The sequence below is a fragment of the Pelodiscus sinensis genome, chromosome 1 (genome assembly GCF_052426305.1).
Source record: "Pelodiscus sinensis isolate ZL-2025 chromosome 1, ASM5242630v1, whole genome shotgun sequence".
Lineage (NCBI taxonomy): Eukaryota > Metazoa > Chordata > Testudines > Trionychidae > Pelodiscus > Pelodiscus sinensis.
Window position 1 is genome coordinate 272,524,257 of NC_143052.1, and position 26,721 is coordinate 272,550,977.

General features: G+C 40.3%; 1 protein-coding gene across 3 annotated transcripts in view; it reads left to right on the plus strand.

Moving 5' to 3' along the window:
• The window catches only part of TBC1D4 (TBC1 domain family member 4), a 166,280-nt gene extending 156,761 nt beyond the window's left edge, over nucleotides 1-9,519 (plus strand). For all 3 annotated transcript variants that reach the window (XM_075918883.2, XM_075918884.2, XM_075918886.2), the window contains 4 exons: nucleotides 1,069-1,228; nucleotides 4,483-4,652; nucleotides 6,412-6,588; nucleotides 7,360-9,519. In XM_075918883.2, coding sequence (XP_075774998.1) covers nucleotides 1,069-1,228; nucleotides 4,483-4,652; nucleotides 6,412-6,588; nucleotides 7,360-7,593 — 741 coding nt within the window. In that variant the 3' untranslated portion in view covers nucleotides 7,594-9,519. The remainder of the gene's footprint in view (nucleotides 1-1,068; nucleotides 1,229-4,482; nucleotides 4,653-6,411; nucleotides 6,589-7,359) is intronic.
• Nucleotides 9,520-26,721: the final 17,202 nt, after the last annotated feature.

Here is a 26,721-nt window from a genome sequence, read left to right on the forward strand (position 1 = left end):
GAAAAAGCCAAGGACTATAATGGTTGAGGAAACTGCATCATCTCCTTAACCCTAGAAGGGGTCTATCCAGATCTTTGTAGATGATGTTGCGTGATATGTAAATAGTAGCAGATACTGTCAAATGGAGAACACAATTCACAAAACATTAAAAAAATGGGAAAGTAACTGATGAGTCATTCCTCCTTTAGGAATAAGATTCATGTAAAACACAGCTAACAACAGACTTGGGCAGGTAATCAATATCCTTTATCTTCTGAGAGGAAAGGAATTCTGTGTGCCACATGACTTGCTTTGGGCAGTAATCTGTCAAATAAAAAGGGGAAATGATTTGCTGCAGAGTATCATTATTAACAATGAATAGTGGCTTGAAACCAGTATTTTCACCTTTTCTCTTAGCAACTTTGACGCTGATTTTATGTAATATTTTTTCACATCACTCTTTTAAACTCTGTTGGCACTTGGAAGAGACTATGTTAAATACATGCAGTGTATATCAGTCATCTATCTCAAATCCATATTGTACCGTGTTGCACATACATTTATAATGTAGCTACCACTAAACCTTCTAGGAATAACCATAAAGAGATGGGGGAAATTAATTTCTGTTGGTAATTAAAAAAAAATTAGCAGGCAAAAGCATAACAGGATGCAATGACTGAAAGCTGACACTAGATTAATTTGAATCAGAAATAAAGTACAGTTTTTTAACAGTAAGGGTAATTGGATCTGGTGCAAAAATTGCTGGATTAGGTTTTATGCCCTATATACAGGAGGCTGGATTAGATTATCATAATGGTTCTTTCTGACCTTAAAATCTGGAATCTGAATTCAGCTGATACTTCAATAATAAATGGTGTGGTTCAAACTGCTCCTTCTTCCTTCAAGTGTTTGGCTTTAATTCACAGAGTTTGAAATTCACTCTAAGGTAAGAGGATCCACAACAGACCTATACTTGGCTTAAGGTCCACTTTATTGGGCCTTCGGTACAGGGGTTGATTTCACCTGGAATACATTGTGAACTGATTACAAACTCAACATTTTTCTTTCTCTCTCCCAAACTTACTGTAGATTCAGATGTATCAGCTTTCAAGACTCCTCCATGACTATCACAGAGACCTCTATAATCATCTTGAAGAGAATGAAATCAGCCCTAGTCTCTATGCTGCACCCTGGTTTCTCACATTGTTTGCTTCTCAGTTTCCATTAGGATTTGTAGCCAGAGTTTTTGGTAAGAGATGGTGCTTTATTGCAGTAGTAAGTAGCATAATAACCTGTATAAAGTAAGAAAAAAGTGCATTGGAATATTTTTGACTTTGTTCCAGTGTCAGTCACAATTGGATTTTATTATCTCTCTCGCTCTCTCTCTCTCTCTCTATAAAAAAAATGTTCCTTCTGTGTCACAGAATGACATAATCAGGCTCTCTGGCTGCTTTCGTGGCCAGAAAGAGAGGGGTTGGTGAGCATAACAAGCCCGGGGGACAGCCCCCTAGTTTATTTTTTAAATAAGTCGGAGTGACTGCTGTTAAACTGAAGGAAAAACTGGAAACAGCAAATTCTTACGGAGCATAAACTTAATTGCTGTAGATTTAGTCTCACTGTTTTTAAATGTCAAGTAGACAGCAAAAACTTAACTCATTAACAGTGATACAGGTATTTTGCATAGGATTATTCAAGAGCAATATGTATAGTTTTGAGACATCTAAACTCTGAATTGTATTATTATGGAGACAAATATGATACCATAGGTTTTCAGTGCACACCATTTTTTTCTGTAGAGTTCATTAAAGTAAGCCATTGAATCCAGTAATGTGAACACTATACTCAGTTTTGATTTCATGAGTATTTTTGCTATACGGGTATTAAAAATTAAACAGCTTCCAACTGTAGTACATTTCATATTCTATTTAGATAATCTTTTAAGATCTGATGCATTACAGGTCAATGTTTACTGAAAGAACTTCATAGGAACTGCTTATGATAGTGTTTATAGGAGCGTGTTAATAGTGAGCAATTTCTTTATCTCATTAATAGATTAGGAATAATAATTTCAAGTTTCTTCATTTTCAGAAATCACTTTTCATTCATACAGTCGTTGTAAGAATTTGTCCAAAAATACTACAGATATATAGATACATTTTCCTCATTTCTTTCTAACTGTACTATAGTCTCACATACTTTGCTCTCTCTTAAATCTATAGAAAACTGCTTTCAGTTTTTCCTTTCTAGCATTTGTGAACCATTTCTGTTTATTCCCATTTTTTTCAATTCCTACATTATTCAAAGTATCTGCTTAATTTCTTTCACCTTGTTTGTTTTCAAATTATTTTCCCTAAGCCTCACACTATATTTTTTCTCTTTTTGCTTTTAGAACAAAAATAGACTGTAATTACATTTTATTTCCTATTTTGGGGCCAATTTAGAAAATTGGGTATTGGTTAATTTATTTCTCCGTAATGACGGGGAACATTAAATACTTCTTTCTTTCATTATATTCATGTTTATTTTTACTATTTTGCTTCTGTAAAGATAAAAACTCTGGCTTGTTTTGTTTTGAAATACCATTCTCATGTTTTGTTGCTCCAATAGACTTTGAAGTCTAAGAGTTGCCTTTTTTTTGAAGGGAGGATCATAAGTTGTTGTTCCCTAAATAAATATAGCAGGATCATAGAATATTAGAACTGGAAAAGACCTTGAGTGGTAATCAAGTCTAGTCCCCTGCCCTCACGGCAGAACCAACCACTGTCTAGATCATCCTTATAGATGTCTGTCTAACCTGCTCTTAAATATCTCTAGAGATGGAGATTCCACAACCTCCCTAGGCAATTTTTCTCCCTCCTCCTTGTGATACCCTTTAGATACTTGAAAACCTCTATCATGTCCCCTCTCAGTCTTCTCCTTTCCAAACTAAACAAGCCCAATTATTTCAGTCTTCCCTCATATCTCATGTTTTCTAGACCTTTAATCATTTTTTGTTGTTCTTCTCTGGACTTTTCAAATTTTTCCACATCGTCCTTGAAATGTGGTACCCAGAACTGGAAACAGTACTCCAATTGAGGCCTCATCAGCACACAATAGAGCAGAATGACTTCTTGTGTCTTCCTCACAAATATATCTTCTGGAAATGTATCTTCTGGATTTATATAAAAAATGTTCCTATTAGGAGTCTTAACCCCCACTCCTGCAATCTCATCTGTTCAGACAAACTCCTGAACCTTGTGGAGCACAGCTTACTTAATGAGATTCCCTGGGTGAAATCTTGGAAGCAAGTGGCAAAAATTCCAGTGACTTCATTGGGGCCAGACAATCATCCCATACAGACATAAGGATCTGCCCAGCAGATCAGATTGCAGATCAGGGCTTTAAATTATAGACCACAAAAGCATTGGCATGGGTTTTGAGATAAATAGGCTTTTTTAGTCTTTTAAAGAGCTTCTATTACTTCCAGTAATGAGGTAGTAATTGACTACATTGAAACCAGCAGGATAAAATAGTCATTTATTAGTGTTTAATGATCAGCCCCCAATAATGTACGTTTGTTTTTTTTAAATTACCAATATGCGTTGTTCTTAATACGGTTACTACAACATATGTAATAGGATGGTGGGAAGGAGCATGTGCCAGTGCTCATGGGGAGCCGGCTACCATGGAGCCCTGCTTTCCCTACTGCACTGCTGCCTCTTTACCTCCCAAAGAGGCAGCAGCGTGGGGGCAGGTGGGCACTGATATGCATGGGAGCCAGCTGTTAAGCTAGTTCCTGGAGCATGCTGTGAAGCTGCCTGACCCCCTCCACCCCACGAGTGCTGCTGCCTCCCACAAAGGCATCCATGTGAGGGTGGGATAGGCAGGAGCCGGTGCTCATGGGGGGCTGACTTAAAAGCTGTCTTCCCACAAGTACCAGCTCCCATGGAGCCCCCTGCTCATCCACACTGCAGCACAGAGAGGACAAGGGGACTCCCCAGGAGTGGGGCCAGGAGTGCACTGTCTGCCATCCCCATCCCCAGTGACTATCGAATAATCATGTCACTACTAAGATTTTGTGCAGTGACATGATTATTGAATTAATATCTAACATCCCTACCACATACCCCTTGTGTTTAAACATGTAACCACTGAAAATTTCAGCAGTTACACATTTTATAAAAATAAACTCATTTTAACATCACTGTCACACTTCATAGGTCTTCAAAGTGTGCTTATCTAACAAATATACAGACTTTTCCCCCGAAAGCACTGTATCTGTAAAAAGGTAGTAAAAGTTTTGTACATTTTTGTCTTTATTAACCAGATGCTGAAATATTGGTCTCTTCTAAATAATAAAAATAAAATACTCAAATTAAGAAGGACCCTACATTCATTTCCCTCCTTAACTTACTTCTGCTCAAATATAGAAAGGTAAAGGAAAGTATCCCAGCACCAAAATTAACCCAACAATTTTTTATCCTTCTTTTCAATGCATTTACAATAATTATTTTTCTGTTTTAGACATTATCTTTCTTCAAGGAACTGAAGTCATATTTAAAGTAGCTCTGAGTCTACTTAGCAGCCAAGAATCACTTGTAATGGAATGTGAAAGCTTTGAAAATATTGTTGATTTTCTTAAAGGCACTATCCCAGACATGAGTAGTCTTCAAATGGAAAAGATTATTACTCAGGTGAAGTTGTTTTTCCCCTTTATTTCTTGTGTAATTTTATTTATAAGATACTAACCCTAAGATGAATACAAGGGTCTCTGCTTATGAAAAGTCACTTACTTCAATTTCTATATCAGTTGGTTCCCCCCTCAGTTGCTATGATGCTAAATTCAAGAAGTCGTCTTCTGGACTATACACATAATCTGTAAATCCTATCTATATTTATACTTTTGATGGCCTCTAGTATGATCAAGAACCATCACTAACCAAGAGTTAGTTCAAAAAATTTTTTATAATAAGTGATATCTCCTGTCTGAGACAATAGTCACTGGAAAAACTCAGTCTTCACTGATAAGAGAGACAGAGCTGTATCTAATCTGAAGATTTTCTGACTTCATTTATCTAGGAATTCATGTAGGCTGCAGCTGAATGCTTAAAAAACTTTTAAGCTTAATTGTCCCAACACACTGAAGTATTATTCCCATTTTACCAAAGGACCCTCCCCCTCTCCTGAGACAGCCACCACCAGCTTGGCAATGGATGGACCTGGTACCCTTGGGACATAGGATGGATAAGGGGGGACCAGAATGTAGGGAGGCTGGGGGGCTCCTCCAGGGATGCAGTGGAGAAGGTACCCACCTCCAGAGCCAGAGATTGAGGATTGGGATAAAACTGGGAATGAAGTCTCGGTCCCAGTCTTGTATCTTAACAAGAAGCACTGTCTTGTTTTCTCAGAGTAGCCTTAGTTGAAGCATGGGGAAAATTTTAGAAAATCCTTAGGATCCAGTTAACACTTTGATTAAACTCACATTGATAAACCCATTCAGACGGGGTTCTTGCTAACAATTTCCCTGATGAATAGGGAAAGATTTTTTCCCCAGAAAACAACGCTAGCCAATCCATGCCACAACCTATCGGTTCTCATCTAATATACTTTTAAGCATGGTTCTCAAATTCCTGACCTCATTGGTTGGGATTATCATGTAAGAGCCTTGCTATCCCCATGGACATTGAATTGGTATGTATATTTCCTATTATGCCTAACAATAGGTAATACAAAGCAATAAGACAAAACAGTAACAGAGTATTAAAGCATCATGAACTTCATTGTTAATGAAGTTGTTAATGACCTGCTTAGATTTGAGTCTCCTGAAAAACAGCAAACATCAGTCTGAACCTGAGTTTTCTGCTTAGCAGACTGTTGCTAAGACTTTCTCCTTCAAGACTGGTGTCAACCTAGCCTTTGCCACTCTTACTTTGGAGCCTCCATGAGGCTATATTTCAAGGGCTCCATGAGGCCATATTTCAAGAATAGTCTATGTATTAAGTGCTCATATAGTCCCCATCACTGTAATATGCAAGAGCCCCGCAATCCTGAATGTGGTTATCCTCACAACCCTCTGAGGAGGAAAAAGCAATCCCCTCCATTTTACAGATGAGTGTCTAATTCCTACTTCTATCTTTGAAAATCTTTCTCCCCACCTTTTTATATTTCTAAGTTAGAGCAGATACCTGCATGGTCTGACTGTTGGATGAGTCAGCAGAACAGTTTTGCAGAGTCTAACAACCTGATATTGAATGAGCTGTGTTCTCATTTGGTGGCCTCAAATGGTATTCTCATTCTATGACCACTATAAAATAATGACCCTGTTAATTGAGGCAATTAAATCTATGCTAGATAGCAATTAAAATGTTAAGTAAAGCAAGCAGATTGCCAATTAACCAAATGAAGTTAATGCTTCCTCTTCTAAGCACAACTCTGTTTTCCCTCTCCTGGTAGGTTTTTGAGATGGATATTTCCAAACAGCTTCATGCCTATGAAGTAGAGTACCATGTACTACAGGATGAGCTGCAGGAAGGTTTGAATCCCTGTGATGACAGTGAACCTTTGGAGAAATTGGAGAGGGCCAACAGTCAGCTAAAGAGGCAGAACATGGATTTGTTGGAGAAGCTACAGGTAAATAGCCAAATATAACTGGATCACCATGCATTCACTTTTTCCAAGAATTCAGCCACCAGAGATTTTCTGTGTCATTTAAGAAATTGATTTTTTTTTAATATTTAGAAACTTGGCATGGGAAATTTGTTCCACAGCCTAATTGCTTCCCCAGTCAAGAAGTTCTTATTTTGTATGTTAGAAAGCAACAAACAGTGCCCCTCAGTCTAGTTACCTTTCCTGCTTAGAATGATCTCTGTGCAGGTACTCAGGATTCTGCTGCCTGCTCAGACTCCTGCAGCAGCTTCCCTGTGCTTGAGTTGATGCAGATCACTGAAGACCCCAAGTAGATCAGTTCCTTCCCTTTTACAACCTTTCAGTTCCTCTGTCAGGTGACTCACAGATCATCCCAGATCATTTGCCCATGGCAGGTGCCTTCATTATCAGTCCGTCTGTCTCTGGGCAAACTTATTCTCCTGGATGGAGCCCGTCTGTTGGCTTGGATGTTTGTATTTTAATACAGGACCATCCTATTTTAATGACCTTCCATTAGCAATTCCCCACTTGGAATTTCAGTCTAGTGTGAGAGAGGCACAGGAGAGAAGACAAAAACCTTCAGCCTGTAAAGATACATACAGAAAAAATGCACACAAAATTCATAAATTGTTCAGATCTTTGCAGTATGCTCATGAGTTGTTTGAAGGCAAATGGGGTACAACCACATGTGATAATAAAGGTCTTAATCTCAATCTTTTAGAAAGTAAAGTAAAATGTTATTACTATTTCATACAGATCGCTCATGCTAAAATTCAGAGTCTGGAATCCAGCCTGGAAAACATATTGTCCCGAGAGAACGAAATGAGGAGCTTAATCCAGTCACTGCAACAAGAGAAGATGGTATATCAAAAGACGGTAGAGCAAATAAGTAAATACCTGCCAGCAGAAGCGCTGTCTGACTGTGAACTGCTCCTAAAGGAAGTAAACTTTAACCCAAACAATAAAACAAAGCAAGGAAATAAGCCATAAGTAAGAGTTACAGGCAGTATAATTTCAAATATGAAGGAAAAGAAAAGAGATATATGCTGCTATAAAGGAACTCGGAAAGCAGCAGGTGATAGTTTGGCTAAAAACCAGTGCTGGGACTCATAGCAGTATATAGGCTGTGTCATTCTCATTATGCAAATCCCAGGTTATTAAAATAGATTTTTGTAATGGTTTGTACATATATCACACTGGGAAATAAAGGACTGTTGCATTTAATTATGACAAATAGCTGTATATTTAGAGGTGATTTAAAGGAAAAGGTCAGAATTTCAATAATGAAAGGCAAGGTGGTGGTAAATTAAAATTTCACTCTAGATGCATATCTTTTTGTCTAGCAAAATGAAGATAACGTGTCTTATATAGAGAATAATACTTGAAAAAGATGAATGTATTTTTTTCTCCAAAGAATAGCATGTTTCACATATTTTGTGGAATTCTGTGTCAACTTGTGTGTCTGTCACTGATGTGTAAATATAACAATAACTGAGGCTGACTGTCACTATGTGGCTCTTATGGTGAGAGTAATAATGCCATACACTGACTCAAATGTGCCAATCAGAAAGTTAGTCCCGCCTGCCTGTTAAAATTGGCAGGCATTATGTCACAGTTATGCCTAAAGAATTCAAAAGACTGAAAGGTCATGTAAAAGCAAGAGCGAGAAATGGCTGTTAGCTCACTTCCTGCCTCTCCTACCCCATGAGTTTGACAGTAAGAGTCGAAGGAAGGACATAGGACTGCAGAGTGGTCTGTACTTTGAGCTTAATTTCCTGCAGGTGAAATGATGTGGTAATGTGTTTAAACCTGGAGAGTTCTCAAATTGCTTAAGAAACCTTGTAAGACCTTCTGTTGTCAAACAGTTCATTGACTCCCCAAACAGTTGTACAGCAAATCTGGGGGGAGGGGTGGTTTAGGAAGCACTGAATGAAGTGGGGAGCTCTGAATCCCTATATACATCATATAAAAAGACGTACCAGGAAACTTTGAGGCTTGTGCTGTGTAAGTGTATAGGGAGAGAATTAGCTAGCCAGGCTTGAAATGCCATGTACCTTTCAGTTTCAAACGTTAGTTTGAAACACACCTTTGAAAGGAGGTATTATAAGTGCAGCTTAATGCTTTCAGGCTAGCCCTATTTTCTGATACCACCACTTCTTTGTAAACTTATTTTTCTGAGTCTGTGTATGCCAACCAAGGGACAATAAATAAGATGCCTACAGATCCGAAAAAGCCAATTGTGATTAGTGTAAATCAGCAAAAAGATTTGTTTGTATGTAGTAGACATGTATTTTGGAATTCATGTCTGAGTTGTTACTTGAATGTTAAAATGGATCATGTTATCTTACCATATATGCTATAGTCCAGGCAGTTTTTTTTAAGTATAAAAATCAAGCAAAGTGCCAAATTCAGCAAAGTGTCTTTTACATGTAAGATTGATTAGAAAGCAAATGTTGAATGTAACTGCTTTCTATGTCAATGCTTTATGTTAATTTCAAGGAGGGGAGGGAAGCAACAGAATCACTGCTTTGCTACTCATTGCTGCAGGGTTTAATTTTATTTCCACAGTAGTTTTCTTATTTGGTAGTACTCATTCAGTTACTGTATTTATCTTTCTTATTGGAGTTGGGTGCAAGCTCTTATACTGTGTATAAAATTACATACAATCTGTCTTGGTATTTCAATAATATTTCATTGCACCAGAATGAAAAATGCCAAGTGAAAAGGCAGTTAGTTCAAGGTAAATTTTAGCCAATATGTATATACAGAACTAATCCCAGGGAACTGTACTACAGTGTATTACAAGATCAAGGGTGTTCAGATATACATGATTTTTTATGTGCTTTTCCTGTTTTCACATATATCCATTTTTTTCATGTAATGCCTGGAGAATTTCCAATAAATGTAATTGCTGCATTTCCCATGGCCACTGGCTTTTCACTTCTCTTTCCCGTTTCTAGTACCAGTTTCTCACTTTGAACAATGCTGTCTTCATGGAAAAATTAAGGAATCTATTCAGTCTGTGTAAAAAGAAAATACAAAAGGACAGGAAAAAATGGAAAGCATGACCATTTTATAATACACAAAGCATATTCAAAACATTTCAGAGCCTGAACTTGTTTTTAGTTGTTCACTTTCAATAGACTACTTTCAATGGACTTACATATTAGGAAAGATATTATAGGTATTTGTTTAATACAGAAAAAGGAATGTGAATCTCTAACCTTTAGTGTCCTCATTGAAAAACCTAAACTAGCGGTGACAAACTGTTTATTTTTCACCATGTATTATATTAAGAGACATGCATCATGGCCTTTGTTTTACACACATACATAATTTGCAACACGTGTTTCTAGGGTGGTGTTACTGAAATGTAAAATCTACAAAGATCTGTTTCAGATGAATATCAAAAGTATCGTTGAAATTTGTTTTAGTTACAGGTTTATTGGGGTATATATACATAATTCACATCCTGACTCCCTAAATTCTCATCAAATCTTTATTTAAAAATAATCAAATTAGTAGTTTAGGCCCACAATGTGGATAAGTTGAAATAAACAAAACCAAAAACCAATACAAATGTTCATGGTCTGCAAAGCCAAAAAAGGGTTGGATGGGTGAGGGACTGAGTATGTTGCTTCAAGTTTAAACATTTCTTTGCACTATTGGCAAAGCTAATGCACTGTACATCCTCAGGGTCTCCAGATCCTCAACTGCTACATCTCACAATAGCTCAGACCTCCTTGGGGTATCTACAGATAGTGGGTATCAGCCTAGATCTCAGCATCTCTGACTTCCATGGTCCAGGGCTTTAGCTGTTAACAGGTCAGAGCCAGCAACACACCTCCTTCCTCTCTAGTAGTCGTCCCAGACTGAGTTGGGCTGTCCCCTTTTATAGTAGTCATGCATTTGGTGCACAACCAGTAGGGACGGGGGTATGTGCGGCTTCCTCAGCCCACAATGAGAAAATATCAACCGAGAAAAAAAAGCCTACAAACATATGGCCTTTGTATTTCAGTTTAGGCTACCAGAGTTTCTGTTATATTCAGGCTCTCTTTTCCTAAACGGACTGTGCATACACAATGCTCTCTCTTCCTGGATTTGTTGTATTAGCCTCTTTGATCACACAGGATTTAGAGCTTTACCTCCAAAAATGTGCTTGTCCAGAACCCAACCCTCCTTCCCTGGCCTCCTTTTTTCTGACCTATCCTGTACCACCTCCAACCATCATGCACTCTTTATCTTCTATGTCTGTGTCCATGTCTTTTGCTTTCATCCTCCCATTTTGTCTGTAGCTCCACTGATTTTGTTTGCAACTCTTTGTCACTCTTCCCCTCATCTTTCTTGGGGCACGTCTAGAATGCCCGTGGCTTTCGAAAGAAGATATGAAAATTTGGTGTGAATTGGCATATCTTTGTCCAATCCCATTTTCGGAAGAGTTTTTTTTGAAAATAAAAGCAAACTAGGCACGGTTCTTTCAACCCCCCCTCCCCTTTTTTGAAAGAACCCTTCTTCCTAAAAAAAAATGAGGTGTACAGGGTTCTTTCAAAAAAGGTTTTTTTTTCCCCGAAAGAACCACGTCTAGACTGCTTTTTTTTTTCTCCAAAAAAACTCTTCTGAAAACGGGATTGGAAGATATGCAAATCCATGCCAAATTTGCAGATGTGCCCTTAGCAAAGGACAAGGCAGCAACGTGTGCTGTCCTCATCACCTTTACTGGTGCCAAGGTCTCAAAATGATCAATATGATTCCACATTTTGTTGTTGAGGAAATTGAATTTCATACTTCTAGATCTTTGTAAGCAGTACAATTATACAAGGACAACTAGATAAATTTGTTCTTTTAAGCCTGCCTATTGGAATATATGTATTTTACAACTATCACTATTGAGTCAGCTTCTTACAGGAGTTGCCTTTAAACTTTCCAATTTTGCCTTACTAGACAAGGTTACCTCACTGTCTGCTGTATTACCAACATTTTCTTAACCAAACATCCTGAAAATTCAACAAAAATAAAGGTGCAAAGGGAGGGCTATAAAGTAGTTTCCAACTAGGTATATTCCTAAACTGACCACGAGGTGCCACTGTTGATTTTACTTATCGATGACATTTTCTTTTCATGTCTATAGTGTTGTTGTGTCTGTACCAGGATAGTAGAGAAACAAGGTGGGAGAGGTATCATCCATTGTTGGATCAACTTCTATTGATGAGAAAGACAAGCTTTCAAACTTACACAGAGATGAAACTGAAGTTGGTCCAATAAAATATATTATCTCACCCACTTTATCTCTATTTTCTTTTCATAATAGCTTTTTTAGTGTTCAGATGCTCTGTCTGAACCACATAAAATATTGTGTTTGTGAAGCACCAAGATTCTGCTTTAAACAAGACAGTTCAATTATTTTGATTTATGGTAAGATATAACATTTTACATATATTATCACAATACCATACAATGTGATGCTATTGGTCAAATTGCTAACAGGAACTTCCTGGGAAAGGCTTTTTAGAACGAGGGTGCCTTATCCTTGAACCTAGACAGTCAGGCTTGGGTTCTGACAAGGACTTTTGTACACATGGTCCTCTTACAGAAAACACTGTGCTCCACCAACAGCCAATATTCTAAACTTGGTATCTCTAGTTGCATTGTTCTAGTGAATTGTAGTTAGCTTCCAATTAATTAATCTTTCTAAATTAAGATATGTGCATTGTATTCTGAAGGCAAATGAAGAATACAAAGAGGAGGGAACAAATATAACATTGACATTCACCATTCTAGGAACTAATCTTGTCCTTGCTGAAAGCAATGACATAGCTCACGACTGATATCTATTATATAGGATCAGACCATTGCATAAGATTTTTAAATTGTTATATCCTGTTATAACACTTGTGTTCAGAGACTCTACTTGTAGTGGGATTCCCTTTGTTTTGAGTCATGTAGTGTGTGCTGCACATTTTCAAAGAGATGGACATTCCCCAAGTTTTATTTCCATTAATTCACTAAACAGACCAGAATCAAAGAATTTCCTTCTGACCCCTTTCCATCAGACCAAGGAGCAATCAATACTTGCCAGTTTTGCAATTTAAACTTATTATCAGCATTAAAGCAGAACACGCTTTGGATGTTGCATCTGTTGTGAAAGGCAAGAAACATATTCAGGGGAACAAGATTCTGCTTTAACTGCTATAATCTAAAGACAAAGTTATGACCAAACAGGCCTGGATGATAAGAAAGATGCATGTTTATTTACCAAACAAAGCTATAATGTTCAAATCACGCTCAGGTAATTATGATATCAGTGGTTCCCTGGGGACTTCTGGACACAAACAAAGAGATCATGTCTACTTTATGATGTTATTTGCATTCCTGAGAGAACCAAATTATGGCCAGGGCTAATGGGCTGAAGATGCTTAGAGCAGGTCTAGTGCAGGCCATGAGCAATAAACTACCTTTTTGAAAGCTATCACATTGAGGGACCACTATTCAAAACCTAATTTAAATAATGTTAATGTCCACCACGAAGATATATTCTGACATTTATGTGTTTTATCCCTATTTCTGCATGTTGCAGTCTGTGGGTACACCTCTGATTAATGTTGAAAGACAAATTGTGTAGGCAGCTTGCATTATGCATTATGCTGAGGTAAATACAGATGAAAGAGAAAAAATCTACCAAGTAATTTTCTGGTATTCCATATTTACGTAAACAAAAGATTCTAGTAATTTTAGTTTCCAAGATGCCTAAAGCCTTGACACTTGAAGCGTCATGAACCAAAAATTCTTCAGTCTTTCACTGAAGTGTCCTCCAGTCCTTGTGTTGTCCGAAGTGAGTGAATGGGAGAGGCCTGTTTAGGGCAGAGGTGGTTTTATCTAATATCCTAGATCACTTGAAATGTTTCTCTCCTTCCTCCTTGTTGCACAGGGGATGAACTTCCCTGGGATAGGTTATTTTTGGTGAACAGTCTGCAAATTTTACCTCCAGGATGTATAAGCTCCAGAACTCATGTCTGGTACCACGCCTCAGGGAGTGGTCCTGTGAAAAGTCTGCTTGATTAGTGGAATATTTGAAATCTTACATCAAGGGTACACCAACCCAGAGCCAGGGTACACACCTCCCCATTGTAAATGGAGGGCTGGGACAGGAGTTGGAAAAATAAAGGGCTTGCCCTCAAACTGAGCTGGACTGAGCCTCCAGAGGAGAATAGCTCTAGCCTGGTGCTGGAGCTTGAACCTGAAGACATCACTATAACACCAAAGTCCTGGAGGAATTGTCTGAACTGATGGGTGCTAGGGAGGCCGAGGATCTGTTGGAGCTGCCATTAGCTGTCTCCCCTGCGGAGACAGGAGATGACCCTAAGACCCAGGCAACCCACAGCAGGAAGGTAGGAAGAAGGCCAGGGGAACCAGATGATAGCCGCCTTGTATTCTGGCCTGGTTTGGGTGGATCCCCGCTGACCCAGTGGTGGAACACTCTGCCACTGTTAGGGCCCTGGGCTGGGACCTGGGGAAGTCGGGTGGATTGGGTCCCCCGCTATCCTATCCCTGTGTGGCAGCTTCCCCAACACCAACCAGGTGGCCTACATTGTCTTCAGTTCACCAAAGATAGGCCATCAGATCACATGCTGTCTGCCCATCCAGCGAATTCCCTGTTTGGTGCCCCACCCTGCCTGAGGGCCAAGGTTCTGACTCTCTTTTTCTGCTCTGCTCTAACTACAGGCCAGAGCTACCTAACTTGATGGCAACCCTTCTTTCCTGAAAGCCTGGGCTCTGAGATGCTTTCACTGCCCTGCAGTTACTGCAGGCCAGGGGCACCTGTTGAGTGCTATACCCTGCTAGAAGGCTTGAACCACTGGTGATAATTCTAACAGAACTTTACCCCTACAGAGGCACAGTAGCTAGGGGGCATGGCATCTCCCTCCCAGATGGCAGGGGAGGGATAACACAGACCTTTAACAAACTGAAATAAATATATTTGAAGATAAAATATTTAAATGCCATGAAGGTGGGTATTATAGAAATCTATGCTAGAAAGATCTGCCACTGTAACAATACTGGTATAATTACAGCAGCTGAACCTCCCTAGTGTGGACATGGAAATACTGGTATAAAGATGAAGGGAAATAAACTGAGCATAAAGCACCTTTACATTGGTATAACTGAGACCACCTAGGACTTCCACCTGTGCATCGGTTAGAAAAAAAATCACAACACCTAAATGACCTCCATGTACTGATAACTTCCCAGACCTAAGAGAGAGGGGGGAGCTCTCACCAGTACTAAGGGGAAAAAAACATCAAAATCTCCTTTCAGCTCATTGCAAATGTCAATACATTGATCCTTCTAATAACCCCTTGGGGTATGAGTGTATATCTACTTGTATAGATAGGGGAAATAGTGCACCTATGTTATGAACCATTTGTCGGAAAGCTAAGGATAGATCCAAGGTCTCTCGGCTCCCCAGGTTTTAGTTTAATCACCTTCCCTTTTACAAACAAAATAAAATTTGCTCATTTTCAATTCCCCCCATCTTCCCTGTTTTCCAATTCCTCTATTCTCAGGTGTCATCATCCACTTTAATTATCTCTAGTATTTACTTGCATTTCTTTCAATTTTTCCTCTCTTTCATCCTCCCCTGCTTTTTTGATTGTTTTGCCTTTCTCTTTCTTGAAAGTCAAACATTTCTTCCTGTCTCTTTTTAAAAATGTGTTTCCTAGTCTGTTTCCTATTGTCTAGCTTGTTGGTCTCTCTGTTGCTCTGTGCTTTCTCCTGTGACCCCATCTCCTTTTCTCTTCTGGACTGTTGATCTATTTCTCTCAGCTCTCCTGCTGACAATGCACAAGAGATGATGTGGAGAGCCTATAGTTCCCTCCCCTTTCTGTCTACCGATTTCCCAATTGTGTGGGTACTTTCTTCTCCATTTCTTCAGAAGGACTGGGAAAAGAAAGCTTTAGAATAGCAAAGGTTCTTTGGCTGTTTCTTTAATGTGTGCCTACTTTACTTGTTTCATACAATGAGAGAGCATGGTGACACCTCTAAATAGAATATATCCAGAATCCTGAAAATTTTCTTGGTGACAGCACCATGGGCAGTGGAATTTTCTGCATTGCATATGAGGAGGCAGATATCCTTGTCTGTCAGTTACTCAGGGATAGTTTGCATACTCATGCTGAGTTTAAACACAAGTAATGGAAGATGATCCTATATATGCTTGACAGCTGGCACCTTGTTAAAGTTCCAGGATTTTGATGCAAATATATCTAAACTATTCCATGTTGATGTTGTTATTTTTCATCTCTCAGTGAAAATGAGCTTGCCATAGATCACATCATAGTGAACTTTTGTTTTCTGGTTTGTGTGGAAAGGATGAAGTGGGTGAATTGTTGGCTTTGGCCATTGTTAAAAGATAGGATACTGAGCAAGATGCACCTATGTTATGTTCTGGTAATGATGAAAAATGGAAATAAGGCAGAAAAACCATAAGAAAGCAGAAACAGTGGGCACACAAGGACTTTTATTGTTAAATTGATTCAGTTGAATGGCTATATCAAACAGCATTATTATAGAATCATAGAAAACTAGAACTGGAAGGAACCTTCAAAGGTCATCAAGTCTAGTCCCTTGCACTCACAGCAGGACCAAGCACCATCTAGACGATTCCTGACACGTGTTTCTCTAACCTGCTCTTAAGAATCTCCAGTGATGAAGATTCCACAATCTCCCTGGGCAGCTTAGCCCAGTGTTTAACCACTCTGACAATTTAGAAGTTTTTCCTAATGTGTAAACTAAACCTCTCTTGCTGCAATTTAAGCCCATTGCTTCTTGTTCTATACTCAGCGATTAAAGAGAACAAATTTTCTCCCTTGGCCTTGCTAAGTTATGAGTATTTTGAGCATCTGAATGTCTGTCATGCTTATTCCACACAATAAATGTGATCCTATCTTTTCTAATACCACCTGAATGAACCATGGCACTGAGGGAAAAGGAAGCATCATTGCAGCACCTTGTATTCCATTCTAGTTCGCAGGATATATTGGTTATTTTCATTGCCAGTCGAATGCAGAGGCTTCAGTCCAGGATCCGGGGCCATTGTTTGGGGCGCTGTACAAACAAAGAATAAGAGACATGTTCTGCCAGAGTATACAATCATATTGAAGGCAAGAGGCAACAAGTGGTTGTAACAAGCAAACAAAGGGAAAGATGGAGGAAGTGTTATAGCATTACTAGTTAAGAACATGGTTAGAGAATAGCTATGTGTCCATATAGGTAGGTGGGTCTCAGCTCATTCAATGTTTTTATTATTTTACTTTAACTATATGAGTAAATAAGAAATAAACAAAATCAGTTTGCAGTTATTTACTGGCTACTTGCCTAGTCCCTCCAGTTAAGCCAAAAGGAAAGACAAAAGTCTATACATTTGGAGCTGGACTGATTGTAGGAGATGCTGGAAAACAGATTGGACACGTCCTTCCTGCTAACTGCCTTAGGGTCTCCGCTCCTGGTTTTCTGTTTGGGTTTACTCCCATAGCCTTTGATTCTCCCGAAACTACTCGCAAGGCAGTAAGGGTACGTCTACACTAGCTCATTAGTTCGAGCTCGGTAGGGTAATTAGGGCAAGCGGAGTTGCAAATGAAGCCCGGGATTTAAATATCCCGGGCTTCATTTGCATGTTCCCGGGTGCCGCCATTTTTAAATCCCCCTTAGTCCAAACTCCGTGCCCGCGGCTACATGCGGCATGGAGTAGGTAGTTCGAATTAAAGATCCTAATTCAAACTACCTACTCCGTGCTGCGTGTAGCTGCGGGCATGGAGTTCAGACTAAGGGGGATTTAAAAATGGCGGCGCCTGGGAACATGCAAATGAAGCCTGGGATATTTAAATCCCGGGCTTCATTTGTAACTCCGCTTGCCCTAATTACCCTACCTAGCTCTAACTAACAAGCTAGTATAGATGTACCCTATGAGATTTTCTTTCCGGGGTTTCTTCCCTTAGCCTTCCACCCTCCCAGGCTAACCCAAAATGCAGAGGGGGTGGCAGCCTTATTTGATGACGGGCTACACTCACCATGTCACAACACTGTGATTGGGAAAATGTGATTTTTGATCAGTACAACAGATGCCAACCGATGTCCCATCACACCCCGATAGCGTTGCCACTGCTGGTCCACGGCTGCATATTATCACAATGAGACATGCGTATTTTGCAGCAGACCTCTCACAAGAGGCCGCCTCCTATCCGCCACCTGGAGACGTGCTGGGTAGCAAGCAGCTCTCCCATTACCAGGGACCCCTAAAAACTAAGGAGGGTATCTCAATTACAGATAAGAGCAAGCAAATGGCCAGATGTATTGAAAATTATTCAGAGCTGTATTCAGAGAAATGAAACATTTCAGAAACCAGAGACTTCATTCCCACTATGGAACAAATGCAAGAACTTGATGCCATGCTAAGCAAGCAGGAACTGATAGATGCTATAGATGCACTGTCAAGCAGAAAAGCACCAGGAACAGATTGCATTCCTGCTGAGGTACTCAAGCACAACAAAGACTGTCTCATTCCCCCTCTTTATGACTTCTTTCTGAAGTGCTGAACGAAAGAAGAAATACCACAAGATATGAAAGATGCAAATATTGTCACCTTACATAAGAACAAAGGAGACAAGGGAGATTGTAACAACTATCGTGGCATATCTCTCCTTAGCATCGCAGGAAAAGCTTTTGCAAAAGTAATCTTAAGATGCCTCCAACTGTTGGCTAATCGCATATATCCAGAGTCACAGTGTGGTTTTTGTACAGGATGATTGACCATCAACATGATCTTCTCCCTTCGCCAACTACAGGAGAAGTGCCGTGAGCAAAATATGCCACTTTATACTTTACCTTCTACTTGAGAGAACAGGCTGCGCACCAAAACTATTGCAGCTGATCATAGCTTGTCATGAGGGTATGAGAGCTACTGCCCAGTTTGATGGATATACATCCGATAGCTTTCAGGTGAACACAGGAGTAAAGCAGGAGTGTGTTATTTCCCCAATCCTATTTGGAATATTCTTCTCAGGCCTCCTAAGCTTTGCATTCAAGAACTGACATGGCGGCATCTACCTCTATACAAGATCTGACGGTTCACTTTTCAATCTAGCTAGACTACGGGCGAAAAGCAAGATAAAGAAAGTGAACTGGTCTTTGCTACTTCTGGTGCTATTGTAGCTCATAATGAAACACAGCTCCAGGATCTTATGGTCCAACTGTCAAGAACCTGTCAACAATTTGCTCTTACCATCAGCATTAAGAAAACTTTGGTCCTTGCACAAGGTAACACGACTCCACCTTGTATTATGCTAAATAACAACCTTCTCGAAGTAGTTCTGAAGTTCTGCTACTTAGGTTCAACCATAACTAGCAACTTGTTATTAGATGCAGAAATTAACATTCGTATTGGAAAGGTGGCTACTACTTTCAGCAGACTAACAAAACTTGCATGGGCAAACTCAAAGCTCACAATTAGAACAAAGATACTTATCTACCAGGCATGTGTGCTGAGCATTCTTCTCTATGGATCAGAAATGTGGACCACCTATGCAAGCCAAGAAAAACAACTTAACTCTTTCCATCTCCGTTGCTTATGCAAAATTTTGAACATCAAATGGCAAGATAAAGTCCTGAATGAGATAGTATTAGAAACATCTGGAATGTCAAGCATGGGAGCCATTCTGCATAACAGAAGGCTACGGTGGCTGGATCATCTGAAGATATTGGACGATAACCACATCCTAAAGAACATTTTGTATGGAAAACTGGCAGAGGGAACAAGACCAAAAGGATGCCATAAACTCCGTTTCAGGGACTACTGCAAAGCTGCTTTGGTAAAATTTCAGATAGGCATTGATAGTTGGGAAAACCTGGCATCAAACCTCCGCCAAGGACAAAAGCACTACGACAAGACTTTGGCAGAAAACCAGAACAAGAAAAGAATGAAGAGGAAAGAACGGATGATGACAACTAACACTACTACAGCATGGCGTTGTACCTACTGCAGCCAAACATGCCTTTCTCACATTGGTCTATTGAACCACACAAAACATTGCAAAAAGTGACCAGTTTAATGCTGCATTCCACCGTCTTTTGAGATGTATGGAGGCCATGATGACTTTCCTAGTCATTAGGTAGCCTAGCCAAACCCTTCATTATGTGCTCTTGTGTGCAGGAAAGGGAAGTGATCAAGCTGTGAATGGGAATTGTAATGCTCTATTGCATACCTGCTGTGTCCTAGAGTAGGAATTATCTTCTGTTATCTACTTGGACTGAATTTCTTCCTCACAAAAACATTGATTGTAGAATGGTTGAATATCCCTGGTACATGTCTGAGTCCATGCTCCATAAACAAAAGCTAGAGTCCCCAGACAGAGAATCTACTGGATATGAAATTGACATGTTTTATCTCAAACAAAAATGCCTAATTCACAGTATTAGCCATAGACAGAAGCTAGGTTAATCATCTTGTCAGCCTTTTTAGGAACAGTAAAGGGAAAAGTAAGTGAAAAGGAGGGTTCTATTACAACAGACCTCTGTGGACTGTTAGGGACTGCTATGGCCCACACTGCACAGGTGATAATAGAGAAGGTGCAGTGGAAACAATTACTGAAGGGTTGGGTTCAATGGAAAATAGCTTCCTGCCCACATTCACAGCGAGCCAGTGTACACTGACTCAGATAAAATCAAATAGAGAAGGCTTCCTAGACATTGCATGTTAGATTTACTATTTGTTGTTTTACCCCTCCCCGCCTGTCTCCTAATAATGTTGAAACTTCATATGATGAAACCCCATGGCTCATGTCTGACACAAATTCCTTAGTTCCTACAGACAGAAATTCTTAGTTTAGTCAGTAATTGAAAATACAAACCCATGAAACAGAATGTGTAGCATCCTTTGGTTTAGGTTTCTAGTCCTGCACAAATCCAGCCCAGATCTAAATGGAAAGACTAACTGGGACACAGGTCCCCCAACTGGTCTGTATGGAGCTAGGTTGCTGGCTTCACCTCCCTGTTTCAATTACACCCAACATATCCATGACAAGAAACAAGTGAGGAGATGTCAGTGAAGATCCCTATTTTATGTAAGGAGTGGTTTTTCCTTTCATGTGACCTGCGTACAGAGTCAACAACTGAGGGGAGATATGAACCATCATCTCCCCTATGTGCTGGAGGGAAATGATGTGGGATCCAAGCCTTGTCTCCTATCATAGGAGATATTATGGGGACCTGGCAGGGAGGCATAGAGTTGCTGAGCCATGTGCCAAGGCACAGACGACTGCTCTAGGAAGTAAGGGTATGTCTACACTTGCAGCCTAATTCAAAATAGGGCTGCAAATGTAGGCATTCAAAATTGCAAATCAAGCCCTGGATCTAAATATCCCACGCTTGATTCGCATGTTCCCGGCCTGGTGACATTTTTTAAATTGAGAAGCCCGGAATAACTGCCTGTGTCTACACGCGGCAATGAAATGGGTGTTCGAAATAAAGCCCTAGTTTGAAATACCTGTTAAACCTCATTGCAGGAGGAATAACAGGTAGTTCGAACTAGGGCTTTATTTCGAACGCCCATTTCACTGCCGCGTGTAGACACGGGCAGTTATTCCGGGCTTCTCAATTTCAAAAATGGTGCCCGGCCAGCAACATGCAAATCAAGCGTGGGATATTTAGATCCCGGGCTTGATTTGCAATTTCTAATGCCTACATTTGCAGCCCTATTTCAAATTAGGCTGCAAGTGTAGACATACCTTATGAGTGCAGGAAAAGGAACCCAGCAGATCCTCTGATGAGGGGCGAAGGAGGCAGTTGCCCTGGATCCCTGCAATTCAAAAGGGCCCAGGGCTCCCAGCCACTGCTGCTACTACAGTAGCAGTGTCACTCAGAGCCCCAGGCCTTTTAAATTGTTCATGGAGCATTGCACGGCATACTCCAGGCAGGGCCGAGGATTGGGGAGAAGTGTGCTGTGATTTGGGTGGTGCTGAAGGATGACTACCCTGGCCCAAACCCTTGAGTCAGAGCACCCCTTCCTACCTTGGCTATGGGCTCAGTGAGGCTGTCTACTGCCCTGGAGCCAAGGAATGGCTGGGAAGCAAGACTGTGGGTCTACAAGGGAAGGAGCATTGGGGCTATGGGGGGAGAGATGGTGAGGAAGGAAGGAAGGAGCTTGAGGAGAATGGAGTTGCTGGGGTGGGGAAGGAGTAAAGGAGCAACAATCTCTGTGAGGGGAAATGAAATAACATTTGTGTTTGATGGACCAGTTTGGGAGGGAGGGGGAAATGGAACCAATGTGTCTGTGTAGCATCCCCATCACCCTCTTCCCGCCTCCCCCCCCCCATGCAAGGAAATGTTGAAGTTGTTAGAGGGAGGCTGTGCAGTCACCATTTGGAGTGCGATGTGGAGGGCAGGTGTCCATGCTAAGAAAAGGCTTGCAAACCTTTCGAATAACATGAATACACTGCAAGACAAATAGAACGCTGGATGTAGACAATAGCATGGCCACCCATAATTTAAAATTATGAACAGTATTGTTTGGGGGAAGTGGCACCAGTGCTTTCAGCTCTTGCTGAAAAGCCCTGGATGTATAAGAATTTAAGAGAGAATAAAAAAGCAGTGTAAAATTTGGAAAAAAATGTAAATGATCTGTCACCTACAGGAATAATTAGCACTTCTGAGACGCTCTTCCTATCCACAGACTTCCATTGTCTCCTGTAACAAATGGAATTGCAAGTGCTTGTCACTTGTGAGGAACAGGGCCTCAGGGAGAAGAATCCAGGTTACTTGGTCTCAACAAACCTGGAAATACATAAACTCCTCTGGGATCAAGTTTAATTTTGAACTGGAAAATCAGCCTTAATGTATATTAAGGAAATTCCCAGTGGTGTAACTACAGCCGTGCGAACATCTAGTGTTGACATGCTGCACTGACACAAACCAGGACTGACAATACTGCAGCTTAGTTAGGTAACATACAAACATAAACACTGTCCTGGCTTACGAGCAGATGAAACTGCAGCAATATAGGCCCTCTCTCCCCTGGTCTACACTAGGGGATAAGTTCAAATTAAGATACGCAACTTCAGCTATATTAATTACATAGCTGAAGTTGAAGTACCTAAACTCGAATTTTGGTGCTGTCTACACAGCAGGAAGTCGAAGGGAGCATACACTTCCTTCGACTTCCCTTACTCCTTGTGTAAGCAGGACTACTGGCATCGATGGGAATTCCCTCTCAGTTTGAATTAGCGTGTCTTCACTAGATCTGCTAATTTGATCCCCGGAAGATCGACTGCAGCTGCTTTGATCTTATCTGTAGTGTAGACAAGGCCTCTGTGACAATGCAGGGATTTGCACTGATGTAGCTACCCAGATGCAGTTAGTGGAGCAAGTTTCCTTAATGTACACAAGGCCTCAGACTGGACTTGTCAAACTGTTTCCGAGTCCCTCTCGTGATGTAGAAAGATTTATATTTGTGTAGCAAACCCACATAGCTCTGTGTATGAAATGGCTCTACATGTGTTTTTCCCCATATGAAACTACACAAAACTCAGACGTCTTCACTGATTTTTTGAATGACAGATTTGGCAATTCAGTGTGCAACTGTGACAGAAGTAAGAGCAGGAGTGTTAGCAAAACCCCTTCCTTTAGAATAAACTGCCCCCATCTGCTATAGCATGCTTGCTTTGCTGTAATGATTACTTCTATGTACTGGCCACTTACCACTCCCTTGGTACATCTTCCATTTGAAGTGTAAGCAATACAGTAAATATTGTGGTAAAGATAAATCCTGGTCTGCTAGACATTATTTTTTAATGTCACTTGCTGCATTATACCATTTATTTAGATAAGATTTTCCTGGTTTGGACTCTGCTAGCAGTACAGCAAAATGCTAATGCAGTATTATTAATTTTGGGGTGGAGGGGGGTAACTGTAATCATGCATTTGTATTTCAGTGCAGGAATGTATCGTAAAAGTTAACACAGCTCTTCAAATTGTTCCTCTTTCTGTATGCGCAGGCTACATAATAGAGATTTAGTGGGCTGTAAATAGGATGTCGTGCCGTGTCCTCCGTCAAAAATTAATGATGTCAATGAAAATTAAATTATTCTTCCGTGAAAGTACAGCGCATATATGAGAGATGTTTGCAGACTTGCTTAAAATAGGCCATTCCCTGGGGGCAGCCTGGAGAGCTTGCTGTCTCCTCCCTGTTCCTGGGGAAAGCCTTGGTCTGCCACAAAGGGGAGCTGTGTTGGATTTTTGCAGAAATGCACAAGACAAAAGAAGGCTTTTGTTTTTCTCCTTCCAGGTGGGAGCTATTCAGATCTATCTCAGGCTGTGATATTCATATAAAATGATATTTGGCTACCTGCAGTGCAATCCCATTGCTCCAATTTGCACTGCTGGCATCCTTTAGCTGTCCTTCATTGTTAGAAGTCTTTGCATTTTTGGTCCATGGGGATTCATTGTGAATTCAACTATATACATTTGCAGGCGGGGGAAGGGCAGTATTTCACAATTGGAAATTAAAACCTCCAACGTGTCCATATATCATATGCTCCTACTAAAATCATCTAGTTTTGATTATTTTGGGATGCTATGTGAACAGGCTAGTGGGGAGAAGAAACATGTATTTGCTGAGACAGGTTTGTTCTGATGCTGGCCAGTATGATTAGTCTGGTGTCAAGCTAAGCTATTTAATTTGAGTTCTCTCAAGGCAGCTTCTGGGAAACCTGCTGTTTTTTGAACTCCATATTATGCCTGTAGGTGGCTCCATGTCTCTACATCACAGCTGAGTTGTTTCCTTTCTGTTAGTTCAGAGAATTCCCAAAGCTGCCTGCTTTTACCTTCCCCGGCTGGTTTTCCACATTACCCCTCAGTAAGATGTAAATATTAAACAGAAGGTTTCATGCCTTTTGCAAGGGCATGGCTTTCTGTGTGATTTCATTCTTTGTATCATGGAGAATATTAGGAAACTACATCTTCTATGGAACACGTCATTGTGATCTGCTATTCCCTTATGAAAGAGCTACTAAAACAATTCAGGCTCCATTATCTCTGTTTTCTCACAGCTGTTATTGGTTGGACCCCTGAAAAAGCAGCAGACTTAGTTTTTTGCTGTTTTTAAATTCTCCCTCCCTCTTCCTCTGTTTGATTCTTATATTCTATCTAATATTTCTTCTAACATGCATTCCCTTGTGGGTAACTCTTTATAGCTGTGTCCTGTCCTGGAATCCTCCCCCCACCGTACGCACACATCTTCTGTTTCTGAAACATGATGTTTGAGAGGTTAAATGTTTGTCACACCTGGGATGTATAGGATCATAGAAGGAAAAGACCTGCTATACTGAGTCTATCTCTCCAAGCGTAGAATTATAGTCCCTTGGTAAAGAATGTATTTGTATTAAACAGATATTGCACTTGATCTTGGACACACTCAGTTTGTTTGGATGGAAAATACCTTTTGTTATGCTTCAAATTCTAATCTGCCTACAAAATACAAAATACTTGGTGAGCTTTAAGAAAGAAGCATGGCTAAGAACTATCCTTGTATTAAAATAGTGTAAACTTGTATTTTTGCAAAGGTCTGTCTATTGCAATTTCATCTCCAGTCCTTACTTTTGTCCCCAGGATACACTTATTCGTTTATATAGTGATCTGTGAATGCTTGTCCCAGAATTAATTAAGCAGTTTATCATGCTCTGTTAAAAGTCAAACAAATAAAGTGTGCAGGAATATAATTTTACTTTGATGTTGCCAGCTGGAAGATACCAGCACCGGACCTTTCTATGATAACCCACAGAGTGGATAGCTATGACACTGAGAATGAGAATCATGGAAATTAATGCTGAATTCAAGGACACCGCAGAAGTCACTAACATTGAAGTAAAACCTGCACAGTCACAATATTCGCTGAACAAAAACTTCCTTGAGTTATTATAAAATAGTGGGTTATGGAGAAGGAAAATGCATTTCTTTTGATTTAATTTTTTTAGCCATGTTTGCATCCTATTTTATATGGTAGTCATTGGGGCAGGCCTGTCTGAAGCCCCATGGAAGTCAGAGGTGTTGGTGTGTCATTCTAGTTTAGAACCTAATCCTTGCTGCTTTGATCTCTTCCCTGAGTTCAGTGTACGGGTCTTTCTCTTGATTCCCATGTTCAGTGATGTGTGCTCACATAATGAATTAACAGGTATGTATCTGCACAACAGATGTGCAATACAGGCTAGAGAACAGCTTATAATGTTCATTGTTTGCATTTGTGATAGTGTTTGAAATATAACAATGAAATGGAAGTACATCTATTTTTTTCAGCGAACACTATTTTTGGAAGGTCTGGTGCAACTTAATCTCGCTTTGCATTGTTAATCATTACAACCAAATTGCAACATTGATAGAAAATAGTGATGTCTTTACCTAGAGTAGACCATTGGACTCAGGCTAACCTTGGAGATTCTGGGGTTGTATGCCTCTCATGCAGTCTCTTTTGAAGCCCCTGTTGGAGATCTCATGATCCTACTATGCTCCATCCCAGGGAAGAGCAGCACTGGTGGGTTCTCCAGATTGCTTGGGGAAGTAGCTAATCATAAAGATGCCAATCAGAGTGTAGCAGGTACATATAAAAATGAGCTGCTTAACAGAAGCTAGAAGCTGGAATAGGTGACAGAGATGGATCACTTAATGATTACCTGTTCTGTTCAATCCCCCTAAAGCTTCTGGTGTTGGCCACTGTTGGAAGACAGGGTACTGGGCTAGATGGTCCTTTGGTCTGACCGAATATGGCTGTTCTTATGTTCAATTCTGGTTGGAGATATGGGAGCAAGGACTGTGGACAGAGCAGTGGCTGGCTGAAGCCAGAGGAGCAAGGAAAGTGCTCCTGGGTGATGTCTGGGATTCAAGCAAGACTTTAACCGTGAGGTGAGGATGAAGCTGCAAGTGCTGATGCTAATACGAGAAGTGGCCCAGGGAAATATACACCAAGTAGTTAAAGGGAAGGAGCCAGTGGCTGCTATGTATAGGGTCTCTGGGTTGGAACCCAGAACAATGCACATATCTGGGATCCCCTCCCCACCGCACTCCTAGGCCACAAGTGGAGTG